The following is a 20311-nucleotide window of genomic DNA, read 5'->3' as shown; positions in this document are numbered from 1 at the left end:
AGAGACAGAGGCGTTTCTGCTGAAAACTGGCAGCACTTAGGTGGAAATGAGAGACGATGAAAAGGATTCAGGTTTGTGGTCACAGCATATATAGTGAAGTGCTAATGTGATCCTACACTGTAGCAGTCAGAGTAGAGACAGGGAAGTCTTAACGCCATCACCAGAGACACTGGCAGGGCCTTGCTGGAATACGCCTGCGGGCTCTGCCCCTGTGGTTCGCTCAGTGCAGGCCTGGTATGGAGAAGGGTGGGTGCCTGCAGGGAGAGGGGCAGCTCCCGCAGCAGAAGGGAAGCGAGGCCGGGGCAGACAGGCCGTCCAACTGAAGGCAAACATTGCTCTCTACCGATATGTCCAGGGAATACACGTCAGAGAGGGGAGCCCCACTGGCACTGCAGAACACAATTTGTATAAGAGCAAATGGCTATCTGCTCACCACAGAGAGATTTAGCCAGGATTTTAGGAGATGTTTTCTAGCCATCAGAGGACTATGATGTGGGAAGAAACTTTTGGTAATAATGGTGACAAAAATTACAATTAATTTCCAGGAGGTTTGAGCTGAAGGGCAGGATTATGACATGGCTTTCTACATATGTTTTACTGTATTGTTTGAACTAACATTGTGATACTGAGGCAGGGTTAATAAAGAAATTTATATAGGCACAAAAAGGAATCAATGACCAAGTGGTTCCCCAACCCTGCACCAACCATGTGATAGACTTTTACACCATGGCAGCTTCCCCAGGGCTTCTGTTCTAGTGCTGAGTGTGGGCGGCAAGTGAGAGAATACCCACATGAGTCCCAGGCAAGCGAAAAATCATTTAATATTGAAGACCAGAAGTTTGGTTCCAGCATCACTGGAAGAAAGCAGGAGAGAGCAAGAGAGTTTTGTCAGTAGTGTTGTTATAGAATGAATTTAGATGTCAGTTTGTAACATTTGCACGCCAAGTTTTAAACTCTGAGCAAATAAAATCATTGTGTAACCTTGATTTTCTTCACCTCTTTCATTGCTCAGGTTGCTATGGGACACTGGGGATGGAATCTGGAGTAATCCCTGATGCCCAGATTACAGCATCATCTATTCTTGAGTGGTCTGACCAACTGGGACAAGAGAACATTTGGAAACCTGAGAATGCCAGACTGAAAAGGCCTGGGCCTCCTTGGGCTGCTTTTTTGAGTGATGAGCATCAGTGGTTGCAGATAGACTTGAATAAGGAAAAGAGAATAACAGGTAAGTGAACCTGGTGTGGCTTTTAATTTGAAAAACAGAAGGTAGGCTGCTAACATCTTTTTTCCAGTGCTGGGTTCTGGATAAAATCCACGTAATTTTTAATTGCCATTAGAGCAAGGTTGGTTCCATGTCCTAGCCAATATACCGAAAAGCCTAGAATCAGTGGTGAACAGCTTGAGTTTCATAGTAGAAAGCACACTTTTCATCAGAATTTGTTGAAGTGATTCCTGTGTTTTTTACTGGAGCCTTGAGGCTTCCCTGTTCCTGCTGATTGTCTCCTTGGAGCTGCAAACCTATATCCAGTTCAGCTCAGTCCACTAGTACCTCTGATACAAGTATCCTGACTCATGCTTCTAGATTTCCCTAGTGCCCTTCATGGCAAGCAGTGAATCCAGCAGTGGAGATGGGAGCAGTTAACTGCAACTGTGCGATAAGCAGAGGAAAGAATAAACTGGCTGGCAGCTTCCCCTTCATCTCACTGCGTGAAGTGAACTTGGATTGCAAGCTGGGGTGGTGGGTTTCCCCAGCAGAGTCCATTGTATTTTCCCTGAGCAAACGGACCAAAGGATGCAGACTGATGCAGCCAGAATCTGGGCTGGACTCTGCTGTCGCTCCCCAAGACTGTATTGGCCCATCCATTGTGATTTAGTAGCTGTGTGTGTTTGGAGAGGCAGCTGGATGCACTGTTTTCCCTGGCACTCTGGATGGTTTGCCTCACACTTTCGGGTTGGGTGAGTGTATGGTTGCCTATTGCAGTTGATGGCAGCATGGCTCATGCCAAGTAGTGAAGCACTGAGGCGCTTATATGTTGGGGTTCACTTCAGGGATAGCCTCAAAAGAGACTATCTGAAAACAAACCGAGGGGTAGTGCAGCTATTGTACCCTCTGTGCTAACATTAGTGTTTCCTATTTTGATTAAATCATTCAGAGCTGTTTCCCCATTTTTAATGGTCATGTTTGCAACCCAATTTAAGTCAAAATTTAGAGTGCTTTTTAAAGTGCTGGCTTTAAGCCTGTTCTGAAGCATCCTCCTTTGATCAGTTTGGGTTTGTCTCCCTCAAATGCAGAATTGCTGTAATCTCAGCTGCACTCCCTGCTGCAGCAGCTGGGCTTCCTGTCATTATGCAGCTCAGGTTTACTAGTACCCACTGCTGTCATGTCCCCAGGGAGTATTTGGATTTTTACATTACTACTTTAATTCCTGTGCTGATAACCTTCTATAAAACACCTTTCTTGTACGAGTCTCTCAGTGATACTGAAGTGCCTGCTTTAGGAAGCTACAGTTCTGTTAAAGGTGCTTCTAGGTTGTCAGTGCAAAAGCAGGGAAGAGTGGCATTATCTTTGCAACTGCAGGCCAGAAGAGGGCCATGGACCATCAAGAAGTGGGGAAAAGTTCTTAGGAAAGTTGTATCATGAGAACTAAAATATAAAAGTAAAAAAATGATTTATGAAGTTTCAGTCACTGTAGGCATTGCAGATCCTGATGTCTTGTATAAACTTTTCCAAATATAACTGGACTAGTGGAAACCTTCATCTTCACAGGTATTATAACCACTGGGTCAACCTTACCTGAGTACTACTATTATGTGTCAGCCTACAGAATTTTATACAGCGATGATGCACAGAAATGGACAGTGTACAGAGAACCTGGCATTGATAAAGATAAGGTAAAAATACCACACATTTTCTAGGTATGTTCTATACAGATTTCAAAATTGTAAATATGACCAATTTTGGTATGGTGAGAAAATGCTAAATAACTACTTTTCAGGGTAATTTGAATCATAAACAGCATTTATATGGAAGGAAGTCTGAAAATGTGCAAATATGTAAGGATTTGAAGAACAGTTTTGAAATGCAGAGATGACTATTTGGAGAAGGGAATATTCTTTACAAGAAGCTTCTGTTGCCAGTAGTAGGCTGCTTGGTACTGCATCCCTTGCAGAATAATCAGACTTCTTTCAAAATAGGTTTTATTTTTCAAAACTAAGATTTCTGATTCTCATAATCTTCTGGACATAATATAGATACTTAGGGAGTTATATAATTTCCTCCTTTTATAATTTTTCTGTTAATAGTGCTTTATTTGACAAAATACTGGTGAGTTTCTTACTTGGTATAATGGAAGACTCTCCTTGCAGAGGGGAATTTTGTTTAAAAAAAAAAAAATACAGTGCTATCTTCAGATTCCAAATGCTTACTTGCCTCAAGAAAAATTACCTAAAGTTAGCAACAAGATAATCTCATTCTCTCTGTGTTTAAAATTTCTCAGAACTTAATACATAGTAAAAATGAGAAGACTAATGCACTACCTGTTCTTCCCAGTGGTTCACATCAGATTTTGTTAAAAAATGATGGGATTCTTGCTAACCTCACTGGAACTAGAATTTTCTCCATTTTCTTAAAATTCTTAGATGTAATTTGTATTACTTTCATAGGCCTGTGGTATCATATACAAATGGAACAGAAAAGCTAGTTCATTTAGGATCCTTTGTCAGTTGATCTCATTAAATCAGTGTCTTTCATTTTCAGACTTCCTAGTTAAGATATATTTGGTTTTCTTGGTCTATGCAGCTACTGAGGGAGCTTGCAGATGTCAACCACTAAAAAGCACTTGGCATGCTTTCCCTCCATAAAAATTCCTAGTCCACTTTGCTCCTTTTTAGAAAGATAAAAGCAGAGTGAGTCTTAAGAAGGGTAAATCTTAAGCCATACTTGATTCTCTTCTGTTTACAATGGATTAAAAGTGTTTCCAGGTGGGGTATGACAATTGTTTCCACTCTGTCTCCCTCCTTCAAGTTTGCTTCCAGATTCTCTCTCTCTTGTGGTCATAAGGCAAACATCTTACAAACAGTATTCTGCAAGGAGCTACCTGTTTCTCCCCAGTCCCCATTCCTGCAGACGGTACCCAACTCGTAGATTAAGCCACAGAGCGTCCTGCCAGCAGATGAAATAAGGAACTAAAACCTCTGCACTTGCTTGCAGTTCTTGCTAAGCAGGAGAGTGCTGGTGGCCAGTGCTGTAGTTAAGTTTCCCAAGTAGTTGTTTTAGCCGAGTTCCTAGCCAAATTTAGCAGTCTGAACTGGGAAACTGGAGAGGATTTCAGGTGTTAAAAATACCTTTGCTGTTGGCATTTCCAACCCTCCTATTGATGAGGTGAGATGTAAAAGTATCTTGCTTGTTAAATTAAGAGATTTTTGACTGCTGGACATAATCACAGCAGGAAACCTTCCTGAAAGGAGGAGACATTGGTGACTGTCAGGATCGGTCCAGCTCCTTGAACCTACACATGAACTAACAGACTTTCTGAAGTATTCAAAAGAAAACAAAAACAACAACAAAAAACTTTTGCTAGCTTTTGAGTGCCCTCTTCTGGCCTTAAAGTAAAATCTTGGTTAGCTAGAGATTCCTAGATTCAGGCTTCATATTTAATATGATTATTTTCCTAAGAAACCTTTGCTGCTGTTGCATTATAGTCTGAACATATTCTTTTTCTTGCATGTTCATGAAGTGAAACAAAACGTGGAGCTTAATTATAGGCAACATTTTTTTTTTTGCACTGTTTATGTCATTATGTACAATGTATGAAGATGACTACATATCCAAAAAGTACCAGCTGTGAGGGAAAATATTGAAATGACACATGAAAAGGGGGATCAGTACAGTTAATCTTTAAGACTAGGACAGCAGAACTTTCCTCTGCCTGGCTTGATCTAATTTGTTATAACTTTGCTTTTAGATGCGTATGCACTTTTTTTTCCCCCTTTGAGTCTTACATAATTGCACACCAGACAAATCAGGAGTTACTATTCAGTTGTTTTCTGAAAAAAGATTAAAACTGACAAACAATGATTGTCTGTGTTGTTTAGGAGACTGGAAGCTTTTCTAATCATTTCCTGTCGTCCTCTTTGATGAAACTATCAATCACATAGAAGTGTGCTAGTACTCCTTTTCTTAACATTTTTACCTGTAAAACAGAAGAAAATGTTTGAATTGGGGAGAGATGACAGGTTGAAGTTGCTCTGTTGAAAAGATCTGTTTGACAGCACAGAGGCATTTGTAGGAAGTTTGAGTATAAATGGACTATGAAAGTGATTTCTCATCAATAAACTTGCACTGTTTTTATTGAGCTCAGAAGCAAATTTTTGTGCAAAAAACAAATGAACATGAAATACTGAAATGCATGCAAAGTTGAGTTAGTATCCTGATACTTGACATCGAAAACTTGGTCATAATAAAAGCCTGGAGTAAGGAATTACTGCCAACATTAATGATTCTGGTTGCCTTCACTCTTCCATGCTCATCCTTAGAAACCTGAAGTGAGACTGTCAGACAGTGTTGGGCAGCTCCTGGAAATCAGAGACAGGCTTGTAGATTTTCTATTTGACTTCTGCATTTGTTGCTAAAGTATTCGGATGCTGCTTGTGCCTCCTTTTAGTAGTGGCAACTGGCATGATACAGCACAAACAAGAATATAATACAGCAGTTTGGACTATGTAGGTCCTCTCAAAGATTCACCAATGTATTTTGCTTCTCATTTGCATCTTTATCAAAAGAAATAATCCCCTGGTGTAAGCTGTAGCTACTTGTCAGCATAAAAATAAAAAATAGTAATAAAGAAATCGCCTTTATATGTAGAAAAGTTGCTTTAAATTGGAACCTAGTGTTTTGTCTCTCTATTCTTGTGATGTATCATTAGATTGTGAATATTTGGACATGCAGGCTATTTTGTGGACTGCTTTGTATTACTCATTTATTTCCAAAATAACAGCCTAGACTTGCCCCACCATTTAATCTGTCTCCATTCTTTATAGGAATATTTAAGCATAAGAAGAAGCTTAAATTCAGAGTACTTTTCAAAAACAGGATAAATGTCACAGAGAGCCATTTACTTGTAAAACTAAACTACAGTAAGTTGGGGAAGAATACAGACTATATGCTTTCAAGGCAGATAGCTTGCATTTCCCACCACTTTCAGTTGTACCTAGATTTTTAGTATCACAATTTTTGGTATCACGAATGGGTTAGCAGTTAGTTTGGTAGCATTATTTGGATACTTAAAAATAAAAATGCTGGTAACTAATTTGAGATGGAAAAAAAAAAAACCCAATGCAACTCCTACATGAAGTATTGCTTTTATATTTAAATTCCTTTTCTCTGCATAGCTAAATTGACTTATATGTTTATTTCATCAGTTAGTGCTTTCAAACATGAGGACAATTACTGACTATATAATGACAAACCAAAATTTTTGCACATAAGCAGTGCTCACAGGGCTTGTGTGTCTTTTGAGAGGGGAGACAGACACGTTGTGTATATCAGGAGCCCAGGCATGAATCCCTTAAGGGCCACTGGGGTTGTTCTGCTGGGGGTTTTGGCTTTTGACTTGCTGGTCTCCTGGAATAATTGTTTACTTTCAAACCTGTTGGATATTGCAGTCATTCTGTTAAAAGACTTTAAACTTTTACACAGGAAAGCAGTAACAAAAATATCTAATCTTGTAGATAAAGTATGAAACACCAATATGAATTGATCGGAAGTGCATTAAAACTCTTAACTGCTCAATTTTATGCAGACACTTCAGCTGTTGTGCAATACAATGACTGCACTTAGGAGTTGTAAGGGGCTCTAATATTTATCAAGTGGTCTGAGTGAGCAGAAAAATCCTAGGTGTTTATGATATTTACTTTTCAGGTTTGTGTAGGTAAGTGCCATAATTCTATACTATATAATTCTACTGCAGTGTTGAACATAATTTGCAAAATCTATACTGACATTTTAAAAATAAATGTGTCACTCATTCACTATGCCCCCTCTGCTGTGGTCTGTGTTGCGGTAAGATCCAAGAGCTGCGTTTGCAGCGCTGAAGCCCAACTGCTATGCGCTAACATGGAAAGACAATTCACTTCCGACCTAAAAGACATAATACTGAACCAGAGTCCTCCCAAAGAAAATAATGGAATGGTTTACTGGATGGAGTGTTTGGCCTAGTCTTCTATAGTGTTTTAAGCAGCTCAGTGAAAAATCTGTAGTTGGCCAGAAGTTTGCAGATGTGCTGGCTCTGCATCATACAGTGACTATCTGCTTGCTGTTTATAAATTTCAACCAGACAAAGCAATTCTGTATTGTCAAATGATGAGTTGTGTCTGAATAATACACCAACGACACTTTGGCTAGCAAGGAGTAGCAGTGACTGATCAGCTTTAGCTCCTTCTTTATGCAAATTCTGCTCTCTTTTCTTCCTGAACTGAATGGTTCCATGTGAGATTGTGAACTAGAGACCTTACATTCTTAACCCCAGTCCTTTTATTTTGCTTGCAGTTCAGTCCTTATAGAAAGCAACCACTAGAGGACAGTGTGATTACATACTTGACTTTGTCTCTTAATTCTTCCTAAAAAATACCATACCAATTCACAAAACAGACCATGCTTAAACTATTATGCTATGTGAAGGCACCAGTAATTCCTGCTTTTCCGTTGTCACAACTGCCTGTTATGTTTGAAGAATAAGTGGAAAATACCAAGACAGCACTGAGTTAAAATTATTTCTCAATGCTATTAGCATGCAGGATTTTTTTTGTAAAAGGTATAGCCTGGGTAGCATCAGTAGAATATGGCATGGTGCCCTTACATGAAATAAGGCAAGAGGTACCCCCCTGCCCCCCCCTTTTTTTTTTTTTTTGCACAGGGCAGGGGGAGGGGAGATGTGCAACAGCACTGTTCTGGGGTGACATATTCTCAGGATTCTGCACTGCTTACTTTTGGTAAATAAAATACTAAAAGTGGTTGTACTTAGTATTAGATTTGTATAACATAGACTGTCTTTTTTTGTTTTGTTTTCTTTTCCAGATATTTCAAGGGAACACTGAATGTTACCAGGAAGTTCGCAATAATTTCATTCCACCTATTATTGCACGTTTTTTTAGGATTAACCCCTTAAAATGGCACCAGAAAATTGCAATGAAAGTGGAACTCCTAGGATGTCAGTTTAGTATAGGTAAGACAACTTAAAGCCTTTCAATTGTGCAAGACAAAATCTGTGAAGCAATAAAATATGTTGGTAAAGATTACTTTGTGGGTAGATTGTCAACGAGGGAAAAAATACAGTTCTTAGCTGAGCAATCCTTCTGTAACTGGTACTTCTGTGGGTTTTTTTTTTAAGTTATGAGGCTTGTCCTGGAAAACATCCCCTTTAGGTGTAACAAGATAAGATAGAAAACAAGTGTTTCAAAAGACATCAGTCGCTTGCTTTCCATGGTGTTTTTCCTGTTTTCTTCTTTTCCTCATCGCATAAACAAAAGCTTTAGAATAAAAACGGGTCCAGCTCTCTTTTCTTGAAAAGGAAACATGAAAAACTAGCACTTCAAATACCTTTAATACTTTTCTTCTAAAGGCCGTGCTCCAAAAATTACCATGCCGCCACCACCACCTCAGAACAACAATGACGACAAGAAGGACTTCAGTGATGACTTCATTCACTCAGTGAAGACTTCATTGCAGACAGATAAAACAACTTTCACACCTGAAATAAAAAACACCACAGTGACTCCCAGTGTAACCAAAGGTATCTAAACTTAAGCAGTAGAAGTTTGAGAACTCCTTATAGTACTTTACATATATTTAAGTGGTTCTTCTGAATTTAACTTTTCTCCACATATTGCTATAGCTATATGCTATAGCAAATGCTCACTTTTAAAATATTTATTGTTATATTAAAGATGCTTATGATAAAAATGTACAGTTGCATACTGCATGCAGAAAGAAAACCAGTTTTAGAAGAGATGTAAATACCAAGTGCCTGCTTTTAAAACTGTTGTTCAAACCAAGTTCAGCTTTTAATTTCCTTTTAATGGAAAATCTATTAAGTAAAGTTGCAACTTGGACTTCCCTTCGGAATTAATCAGAAGTAACCACTTTGTTATTTAATTTGACAATTTCTTAGGACAAAACACTTTTGACATAGCTAGTCTTTTACTGAACAATCATGTTGGCATGAACTTTGAAAAACACATCGCCTGGCAGCATCATGTCGTTTATCAAAGAAAATGGTCAGAAAGGGAGCAAGATCACTGCAAATACAGGCATTGATGAAGCATCCTTTGGAAGGCAGCAGACAGGATGGTCTAATGATGTCATGTGCAAACCCCGCATAGACTAATTGTGATTAATTATGACAGTACTGGAATACTTACTTCTTATAGGTGGGGCAAACCTAAGTGGTTGCCTATTCCTGGCCTCTTTTGCTTTTCTTTGTTCATAATGAACTATGTCTTTTTAATAGAAAAAATTCTGTTTATGTCAAAACAAACTTTGATTCTGATTAAAAAAAAAACTTACAAAAATACTGATTGTGCATATATGTAGAAGAGCTAGGTGTTAATGCATTGATGTTTAAACTGTACGAGCTAGGTGTTAATGCATTGATGTTTAAACTGTACGAGCATCCAACAGGGTAGCACAGCTGTGCTATAGCTATAGGTATGCTATAGCATATCCAGTGCGATAGATGCTATAAAACCATTTAGAAAATGACATGCTTTTTTCCAAGTAATTTTCAAACTAAAAACTGATTTATGAGGAGCTCTTCTGTCTTACACCACTTTGTTTAATGACTTTCAGATGTGGCATTGGCAGCAGTTCTGGTTCCAGTATTGGTGATGGTCTTCACTACTCTGATTCTTATCTTAGTTTGCACGTGGCATTGGAGAAACCGGTAAATGAATGGATTAATAGAAGTATTTTAAATGAATGTTAGTCTGGTGTGTGGGAATGAAATATTTGGCATGTATTACTATGGGAACTACATGGTCTGCATTTCTGGGAAGGCTTTTTTCAAAACTGTGTTCTGTTTGTGAGAAAATATTCATTTTAATAGCTAGCATGATAAAAACTGCTTCCTGTAACTATTTTCATTAAAAGTGCTTTTCCTGAACAGACTTTTCCAGTGGCAGCAGACTTGACCACCAGTTACAGCAAAAGGAACAGTTGCATCTTCTGATAAGCACACTAGCTAAAATACTCCCTTTTCTTTCTCTCATAGCAAGAAAAAAACTGAAGGCACTTATGATCTACCTTACTGGGATCGTGCAGGTAACAAAAATGGTTTTATAAAATCCTTTACTTGGCATTCTTGCTTTAAAATGTATTTCAAAGTGCAGTAACTTGGATATTTTCCACTAGCAAAAACTCTTCTCTAATGCTGGTTATCATAAATGTAGGGGTAGTAAATTCTGAATTTCCTTTCTGAGCAGACTTTACTCTTGGTTCTCTGAATTTTCTTCAGAAGTAAATGCCTTTTCTCCTGTCAGAGCTGCAGCTTTAGAATTCTTTTAGTAAACAAAGTTTAGAGCCTCTTAATTACAACAAGATGGGAAAAACTCATTTCTAAGGAATGTTTTTATATAGTTAATAATCAGTACCTGGTATTTTTTCTCCTGGAAAAAGCCTTTCATCTTGGCATACAGGTCTGTCAAATTTTATCTTTCTTCATTGCCCTATTAAGAGTGTGGGATTACTTGAATCCCCTTTTAGGTAGATTTTTCCATTCTTGCACTCTTGTTCCCCGTTAACTTGGGATCAGACACTTCTGCAAAGCAGCGCTTATCAAGTGCCCTGAGAACTCTTAGGCTAGAGCTTAAAGACCTGGTGCAGCAGTTGGGTTCTTCCTATCTATCTGACTATGCTTCATTTTTCTGTCCTCATTTTGGTAGTCCACATCTGTGCATTTGTTCACTGACAGTCTTAAGTGCACCTTATCCTTTAGGCAAGAAATCTTTTAATGATCTTATTTTTTTTATTTATTATATGTCCACTTCTGATAGGTCCCAGCATTGTTATATTAGAATGTTACAGTCAAAATATCCTGTATTTAAATGTTAATAATGGACATGCTGGATTTTTTTCCTGATTGTTTGAATATGAATGTTCAGTATGCAAGTCTGTTATAAAAGGGCACTGAAATTCAGCAAAATGCAATTTCAAAAAATGTTCTACTCTGTGGACCCTCTCTCTGACCCCTCTCACAGGTTACTTCAAATTTTGTTAAATGCTGTCCTTTTTTTTTTTTTTTTTTTTTTTAATCTCCTGATTGGTCATGCAAATACTGATAATTGCTTTCTTTACCTGCTACTACAAAATATAAGCTCAGTAGTATAAAAGACTTTCTTTTCAGTAGCTTAAAACACAGCACATACACGTTCTTACTTTTTTTTTTTTTTTTTAATCTATGTGAAGGGTGGTGGAAAGGAATGAAGCAGTTTCTCCCCACCAAATCAGCAGAACATGAAGAAACTCCTGTTCGCTATAGCAGCAGTGAAATTAGTCGCCTAAGACCAAGAGAAGTCCCAACAATGTTACAGACAGAGTCCGCAGGTACTTTTTATTATTGTTGTGGGGTACATAATATATATGCAATACCAAAAAAATCAGGAATTTTGGCTGCATGTTTATTTTGGCGAACAGGGCAGAAATTAATAGTTCTACTGATAAATACACTTCTTAAAATACAGGCTGTTTCAGATCTGTTCTCAGAGTACAATGGAATTATGTATTAATTTACTGATTATGTGCTATGGATAGACATTTTCGCAAGTAAATGCAATAACTCAGTTTCTTTGCTTGCACTTGTTTTTAAAACTCATGAAGGGCTGAATGTCTCTTTAGCCATATTTTCATGCACTGAAAATAATTTAATCACATCATATTTACACATAAATCTGTAATATATCACATGGCTTCCTGCAAAGATTGTATGAATTAAGCCATCCCTTCGATTTGGAAACTAAGAATTACTGATAATAGGAAGTGCCATTTACTTGGTGAACCAGTCATTAGAGGAAGATGACTGACTCTGCCTTTGGGTCTGTATTTACTCATTGATGGCAAAAATATGCAGACCTACAACATTCTGGCTTCAAGGCGGGCAGAATTGCTTCTTTTTTGGCTGCCAGCTTGTCTGTTTTTACCCAGCTATCCCATTTTCTTACTTCCAGCTTTTGTTATTCAGATTACCTGTCAAACTAAAACATCTCAGCAGACCATGTGCAAGCTTGCTTCCCCCCTGCCCCCGACCACATTTGAGCCAAAGCCAGCCAGGATAACTTCATTTAAATCAAATTTTCCAGGGAGCCAAGTTTCAAAAAAAGAGTTTGCTTTGAGGCAGATTCGCAACATGGGAAATTGCAGCTTACATGGGAAAAAGTGTTACAAACCTGAGAAATCAGAATCTCATAGCAGAAACTATCTAGCAGCTTGGAACTATTTTTTTCTGAAGCACCTGGCACTGGCAGACAGAGCCCACTTGTTTGAGCTAGGATAATAATTTCTGTGATACTGTTGATAGGATTTATTTAATGTGATGTCACTGTAAAAAAAAAAAAAAAAATCCATTAAGTGCATTTGTATTTTGCTTTGTTGGGGCTTGCTACACAGAGTATGCTCAGCCACTGGTAGGGGGAATTGTCGGCACGCTCCATCAGAGATCAACCTTTAAACCAGAGGAAGGGAAAGAAGCAAGTTACGCTGATCTGGACCCTTACAATTCACCTGTACAAGAAGTTTATCATGCTTATGCTGAGCCACTGCCTATAACTGGACCAGAATATGCAACTCCAATAATCATGGACATGTCCAGTCACCCCAGCACACCTCTTGGCGTTTCTTCTATTTCCACCTTCAAAGCTGCAGGGAATCAAGCTCCTCCACTAGCAGGAACTTACAATAAACTCTTATCCAGGACAGACAGTTCCTCATCAGCTCAGGTGCTGTATGATACGCCGAAGGGGCAGCCGGGGCCAGGTGCTGCAGACGAGTTGGTGTACCAGGTACCACAGAGCATGTCCCATTCCACTGGGAGTAAGGACGAACTGAGTTAGCTCGTGAGTAATGTAGGACAACGGCAAAAGTGGCTTGTTTTTAAAAGCCATCTCCTTAAAGCTCATAGTTTCATTTTTTTAAATCACATTGTCTTAATATTATTTGTCTTAAATAATACAGTTGAACCAAAAAATGTGTTATCAAAGTTCTGGGAAACCAGTAATTCTGCCTTTTCCTGAGGGTATACAATTACAGCTTGTCTCCTGAGAAACCATGGACTCTTTTACTACTGTACAATTGTCTGTCAGACATGAAAGAAGAACTTTTCAAGATTAACTAACTTCAGCATTTCATAGATGTGAATTATAAATTGGGAGAAACAGCTTAAAGTACGAAAGTCAGTAATACAGGTCTTGCTAATGGTACTCTTTCTTTAAAAAAACAAACAAAAAAACCCCCAAAAAACAAAAAAACAACACTCCTAAAATCTATATGTAAGCAGTATAGCTTCTAAAATTCATTTTCCCCTATAGAATAGCTGCACAACTTCGAACTTCCAAAAAAATACTGTTGGAACTGATGTCAAAAAAACCCATTAACTTCCTGGCAAAGTGGTCTCAGTGCTAATTTACATTATTCCCATTATTGGGAATCACCAGGTGTGTGTTCCTCATGCATTTCTCACACCATTTTTCTTATCTTTCTAAAACTAGAATCTGCTAGGTCTGTAGTTTTTCTCCTCCATCTGATCTTAAGCCACTAAGTCCTGTTGCTTTGCAGAGATGCAGTAGGCACAGACTAAGTCTTTTAAGGCAACTACAAGACAATTCCTTTAATATTTTCCCTAGTAAGTGAAGGCTACTCTGAATAGTGTCTGCCTTGAACTCAAACCTCCCCCAAGTGGTCAGTCTGCAAGAAGCTTCCAGGTGTTCAAGGTGACCGAGTCTGAGAGCTTTTTCCCCCCCAAAGTATCTACTGTTGTGTGTTTTAAGATGTAAGCATATACAAAGAAAGATATGTATATACTTTTGTGCGTGCATAAGGAAGCACACAAATATTCTAATGGTGCATAAAGTTGGTGTTATACATGCATGCATTTAGCACATATGGTACATTTTAGCACAATTGGAAAACTTGGCCCTAGGGCTTTTTTTATGATTGTTCCTTATTAGAAGTATAAAAGATTCCAAAACCTTTGCGAGAGATGCAGCTTATTTCAGAGTGTATCAATTTCAGAAGCATTTAATTGAATATATAACCTTTGAACGTTCCAGTTTTCTCTACTATGAAAACATTGCAGTCTTCTATTTGAGATAACATAGACTAGTTTTATTTAGGTAATCACCTAATGAAAACAATTTGGATGTCATATTTGACATTTTTTATCTTGTTAGAAAGAAAGCACAGCCTTTTTAATATAGTAGAAGAGCTCTTAAAGCCATTTTTATTGTAACAGCACTCTTGGGAGGATGCTGAATTAACTTACAAATGTGAAAACCCCTAGTTATACATTTAGCCCAGTTTTATGGACTTTTACTGTTGTGGTTTTTTTGTTTTGTTTTTTTTTCCCCCCTCCATGATGTAATTCAAGTGAGCCTTGTTTATTGCCCATGGTCCATGTACTGGATGGATAACATCCAAATAGAAACTAAAATATTGTTAAAAATTACTACCATTACATGCTGATACTAATACAGTGTTCTAACTTACCACTTGAAAATTTGTTTGCACAGAAGCTGTAACACTGGTAATGCAATATTATTTGTGGCCTATTCAACATCTAGAATATGTTATTACATACACTGTACTGCTTTAAAGCCTACTTCTACAATTTTGTTCACCATGAGAGTGATTCTTTAAGAATTGGGTGTCTAATGCCTGAAGGTGAATACGGAAGTAAGGGTTGGTATACAAGACCAATTCATGAAAAGGAAATTCCTGCATATAGTTCTATCTTTTGATACTATTGCAACTTATTCTGCTTGATAAAGCTAGTCTGCAAGCTTTGTAGTTTTGCTTAATGTTAAGAATGTTCTTACCCATCAGTAGCAACTATGACTATGAAATTAACCGAGCTGATTTTATTTGAAAAGAGTGGAAGGGTTATTCCTTTGCATCAAGATGTGACATACTGATTCCAGCCAAGTGAAGAAACTTCCGCAGTCTCAAACCATACCAGTTTAGGCTAATCTGCCATAAAAATAAATGGATGTGTTCAAGGCAGTGAAAATAATACTCTTGGAAACCTGCATTTAATTTTTACTGTAGGCCAGGTATGATGTAACTTAGAGGTATACCGTAAGCCAAAATGGCATGAGAATTAAACAGTTCCTCTACAGTGGACTGGGTTATTTTGAAGCAACTTTAATACAGTTTCATTATCTGAACAGTGTGAGCAGTTGATGGAAATGGCTGTTTAAGAATGTAAGTAAGTTCTTTTTATGAAAGAAGTTGGTCTTGTATTTTGCTCCCTGCTTTCAACTTTGAACATTTTATCTGCTAGGGGTAAGGAGATAAGGCTGAATATGTAAAAGTTGGGTATAAAACGTATGCTACAAACTACTAAACATTGATTTGCAAATGTAAGCTGCATATGACACACCTAAGATCAGCATTTTCCTACGTACAATACAAGCAGAGGTACATTAATGAGGCTCTTTCTTTTACATATAAAGAAATATGGATATAAAATGCATTTCAATCTTGTTTGGAATAAAAATGGCTTGACTATTCTCCCAGTATGTACATTCTTACCTCAGCATGTATTGTAGTTGCTCAGTATTTGTATATGTTGCTAGAAATTAGATTGTATAAATAGTGAGGGTTTTTTTAATGTATGTTAAAGTATTTTAAATAAATTGTACATACATATTATGCTCCATATCTTTGTATTTCTTAAAACACCTACTTTAATTAATTTGTAGTTTGGAAACGCAAGGGCAATATTTATCAGTTAACATACTTCAATGGGGGTTATACCCTACCTCGAAGAGGGACACTGTACTGTTTGCTGTGACATTAGTGCTGGTAGTAGGCGTACATAGCAGCCACCCAGAGAAGACTGATTCCTCCCTCCCCCATCTCACCTAACACTAGAACTAGTAAAAAGACACTTACCAGAACTCCTCCTAGCTGGAGTCTGCTGGACGGACAAGTGGTATTTAGAGGCAAGACCTTCCCCGGAGTTACCTGCGGGCTCTGGAGTCCTGCATGAGGAGGGGCTGAGGCACAGCACTAGCAGCTGCCCCCTCTGGTGCTGTAATGAGGCAGGCAGGCTTTGGTCCAGTGTAATGCATGGCTCAGTTGCAGTGACCACCAGACCTCCCCACCTTGGTCAGCCTATCATCTCTGTACTGGCAGAGGGGCTGCTGGTTTAGTTTTTAATCAGACCACAGTGATTTTCCACATCCAGAAAATGTTGCTTTTGTTTTCAAAGCCTTCCACTTCTTCATCTTAATTCTTTCTTGCACTACAGAGATGCTCCTAAAGTTAGAAAAACACAATTACTCCTTTCTTGCAAATAAGGGGAGGTTAAAATTGGATCCTAAATGGTTTAGTCTGGTGCTTGGCAAATGAAACATTCTTGTAACATTACAAGCAGCTTGGTCTTCAGAATATGAACAGCAGCATGTTTGCAAGCTTCTCTGCATTATTTGACCACTGTTAGAGGGCCCAGCCTCCAAATGGGACAGCCATCTGTGTAAAGCAGAACATGTGTCACTTCCATACCTGTCTCTCCGCTTTGTTAAGCATGCATGTCATGTGAAGAGAGAGTAACCTATTTGAAATACTACTACTGGGGTTCAGGCTGCCTCAGTTTCATGTTTAAGGTTCTGCACATCTGAACTAGGGGAAGAGAGAGGGGAAAAAAAAAATTAGGGAGAAATTTGGCTTTGTGAAAGTGCTTCAGTAGCAGATGATGTAGTTTTGACAGGAAAAGCCCTTTCACACCTTAGTGCATATCAAAGGGACTGAAAAGCCTCCTGGCCTACTTTTTTGTTACCTTTCCGCAGCTGCTTTAAAGCCATAGCAAAAGACTGTAAGAAAGAAGTGCTTAAGGTACAAGGCCAAGCAGTCTGTTCACTTCACAAATACAGCATTATTTCTAGGAAGAAAAGTTTTCGAAAAAGTAAAAGCCTTTTGTGTAAATGAAATTTGTCCTTCAGTCACAACAATGAGTGTTCATACTTTTATACTGCTTTGGTTTATACTGATGAAAATAGAACTTACTTACTTACTTATGCTTGCAGTACGCTTTTCATGTCCTGTACTGGGAGTTTATAGGATCCACGTTGTAAGCTTGTGGGACAATGGTCTGTGATTATCTGTGATCCTCCCTGCCGTGGGGTAAACAGTGGATACAAAGGGTGATTTGCGGTCTGATGCCCATGCCGGTGAGGGGTGAGGCAGTGCCCAGGGCGAGGCGCAGGTCTCACCACTTGACATTGCTCTCCCCAAAGCGACACCTGGGGCGAGGGGGGAGTCTTGCGGCCTGGTGGTGTTGATAGGGGCAAAAGGAAAAAAGGCCAGCAGCCATTGACACCCTCTGCTGAGCTCGACGAGGACCAAACATCCCACAGTGTTTGACTCAGCCCCACCTCGCCAAGAGTATAAATTCAGTGCATAAACGATCCTCCATGTGGAGGACGAGAACACCAACCTACGGACGGGTCGATGGGCCTGGACCTCTCTCCTCCCCAAAACAGGGGCGCCTTTTCGGTAAGGTTTGCACCTCCGACAACGTCGGACGTTACCCCGGGAAAAACACCATTGCTGAAAGTGCTTAATTATCAGTTTGAGCTCAGAAAAAGTAGAATTTGATGCAGTAAGTAAGTGCCTTTATCACTGGCAATCCTGAACCTGTTGATCTGTCGCTTTAATAAATTGTTTATTTTGTTCAACTTCGCGAAACTGATCCAGTGAAAGCCCTTTTGAGGAGGGCTCTGGCAGGCAAAGTTGATTGATTACCCCTTTCCCTCCCTTCACGCGACAGTAACAAAGCTGGAAGGAACAACTCTTTTCACTCTACTAGACACCTCAAATTTCACTTACCATTAAAACATCTAAGAAATGTACATATTGAAAAGGGGTGATGCCAACCTGTGAGGGCACAATCACTGAGGAATTTTTACTGTACACAATAGTCAAAAGAAAAATCAGCTTTATAAGTGGTCCGTTCAAAATTTTCCTTAGGTAAGACTTGACACAATTATTTATAATGCAATCAAATACACTGTAGTTTGAGAGATGCACAACAGTTGATTATGAAACCACATGATCAGCAACCAAATTCTGATCTGAAAAAGGCATATAAAACTTCAGATCAGTTTTCAGGAGATCCAGAAGTTTACACCAACAGCTGGTTGTGCAGCCTTGCAAAAGGAAAAGGAACACCTTTTTTTCCCCTTCCCCACATGTATGTAACACTACTGCACATGAAACTGGATGAAAGAATCCTACCTACAATCAGATTTAAATGGAGAAAGCGTAGAACAACCTTTAAGCATACTTCTGCCTGCATGCTGAACTCATCTAGCGTGACTACGTAAAAAAAACAACAACACACTAACATCAAATTGTAATATAATCATTAAAAATAAATAATGTCTAGCCAAAAACAAACTCAACATAAAATAATGTTGTGATTCTTTTAGCTCTTTCACAATATTTATTTGTGGCTTTCAGCAGGACAGTGTCCAGAACGGCCAGGCTGCAATTTAAATGACAAGTGGAAGTCTACAGGTCAGGTTTCACACTAATACAATACAAAAATATCTTTACTTAAGCAAAATGAAGAAAGAGCAGTGAATGTATGGTATAGAATTTTTTCCTCAAGTGAGAATCCTCTAATTGTGCAGGTCTTCTACACTATTCCCTGTTTTTCAGGCAGTTTATTTATGTAATATTATGAAGCCTTATATTTGCTTGTAAGTATCTGCAGTTCGCTTGCCTTGCTCCTGAACATGCTGCAGCTTCACAAGATACAGCTCTCCAAGAAGAGCCTTCGTTGATAACAGTCTGAGTGCCAGAATCCACTTTTCTACTTAGGAAGGCTCTTCTTCCAAGTTGGACTATTCTATTACATGATTCTTTCTGAAACAAAGACAAAGAAAAGGTCAACTTTTATTAGTAAATAAAAATCATGTGTTATGTATCAAACAACTGATAGGCATGTAAAATAGTTTTTTACAAATGCATGAATGATTAAAAATTTTGCATCAGAAGTCATATTAAATAGGTTTAACTGGAGCCATTCTATAGGCTTATTTTGTAACCTCTCAAAAGTAGATTCAAAGATATGTTAGTACTGATGTACCTTCATTAATCATGTTAGATTTTTTCTTCATCAAGAAAAAAAAAGGCAGACCTGTTACTACAAAAATGCTTTAATTAATTGTCATTTTACCCACTTCTGAAGCGAACCACACCACTTGTATGGTTAGGAGCTGTATTATTAGAAGAAGTTACCAAAAAGTAGGATTTGGTAAGGAGATTAAAGCTAAAGCTCTTGTAAATGAAAGCAGTCAGACTTTGTTTTCTTGTATCACCTGAAAAGCACAATGCCCAGCAGCATGACTTTCTACTACTACGGCTTATTGGTAGTTCAGCAGTTAATAGTGACCCACTTCCCGCACCTTGGAGCTGTCAAGACGCCTGCTGCAGCCGCTTCAAGCATGTCTAACACACAGCTTGAGGGGGACACTGCACCTCGCTCCCTGGTCTCCTCCCAGCAGCTTGCAGGCATCCACAACAGCCACACATGCACAGCCATATACACACGTGAGACTGGGAATAAAAAAGCAGGTTTCCTTTCCTTCTACAAAGAGCCTCAGCAGCATTAAAAAAACACTACCAATAAACAGTGAAAGCTCTTGCACAAAGAATTACTTGATTTCAAGTTAAGGAAGAAAGCAACTTTTCAGCATTCTTGTACTGCCTCTCATACACCATGGATTACGTTCTTACCATTTCTACAAATTCTTGCATTTTCTCCTGTTGTGCCAGTAGGAGCCCTTTGGCTGCTGTACAGATAGTGGTTCCTGCTGCAGGTGAATGTATTGTGCCTCTGGAAGGAGTTAGCACTTACAATCTTAAAGCATAGTATCTTACAGGTATAAGATATTCTGTAAGTATAAACACTTCAAAGAATGAAAAGTAAAGTATGTGGAACCTAGCATCTGATAAATTAGAGCCAGGTTCTTTTCTAGAAAGTTGTAGGTTTTTTTTTTCCCTCAGAAATCCTACACAATGCTGAGAAGGTAAATCAGA

The 20311-nt window shown here is 38.6% G+C and overlaps 1 protein-coding gene across 1 annotated transcript in view; it reads left to right on the top strand.

Moving 5' to 3' along the window:
• DCBLD2 (discoidin, CUB and LCCL domain containing 2) overlaps nt 1-15913 on the top strand; it is a 47986-nt gene extending 32073 nt beyond the window's left edge. The window contains exons 8-15 of the mRNA XM_067301397.1: nt 1013-1228; nt 2771-2895; nt 8078-8225; nt 8622-8792; nt 9848-9941; nt 10269-10318; nt 11462-11599; nt 12659-15913. Of these exons, the coding sequence (XP_067157498.1) occupies nt 1013-1228; nt 2771-2895; nt 8078-8225; nt 8622-8792; nt 9848-9941; nt 10269-10318; nt 11462-11599; nt 12659-13101 (1385 nt within the window). The 3' untranslated portion in view covers nt 13102-15913. The remainder of the gene's footprint in view (nt 1-1012; nt 1229-2770; nt 2896-8077; nt 8226-8621; nt 8793-9847; nt 9942-10268; nt 10319-11461; nt 11600-12658) is intronic.
• Nucleotides 15914-20311: the final 4398 nt, after the last annotated feature.

The sequence above is a fragment of the Apteryx mantelli genome, chromosome 1 (genome assembly GCF_036417845.1).
Source record: "Apteryx mantelli isolate bAptMan1 chromosome 1, bAptMan1.hap1, whole genome shotgun sequence".
Taxonomy (NCBI): Eukaryota; Metazoa; Chordata; class Aves; order Apterygiformes; family Apterygidae; genus Apteryx; species Apteryx mantelli.
Note: the sequence above shows the minus strand (reverse complement) of the source record. Positions and strands in the feature narration are given on the sequence as shown.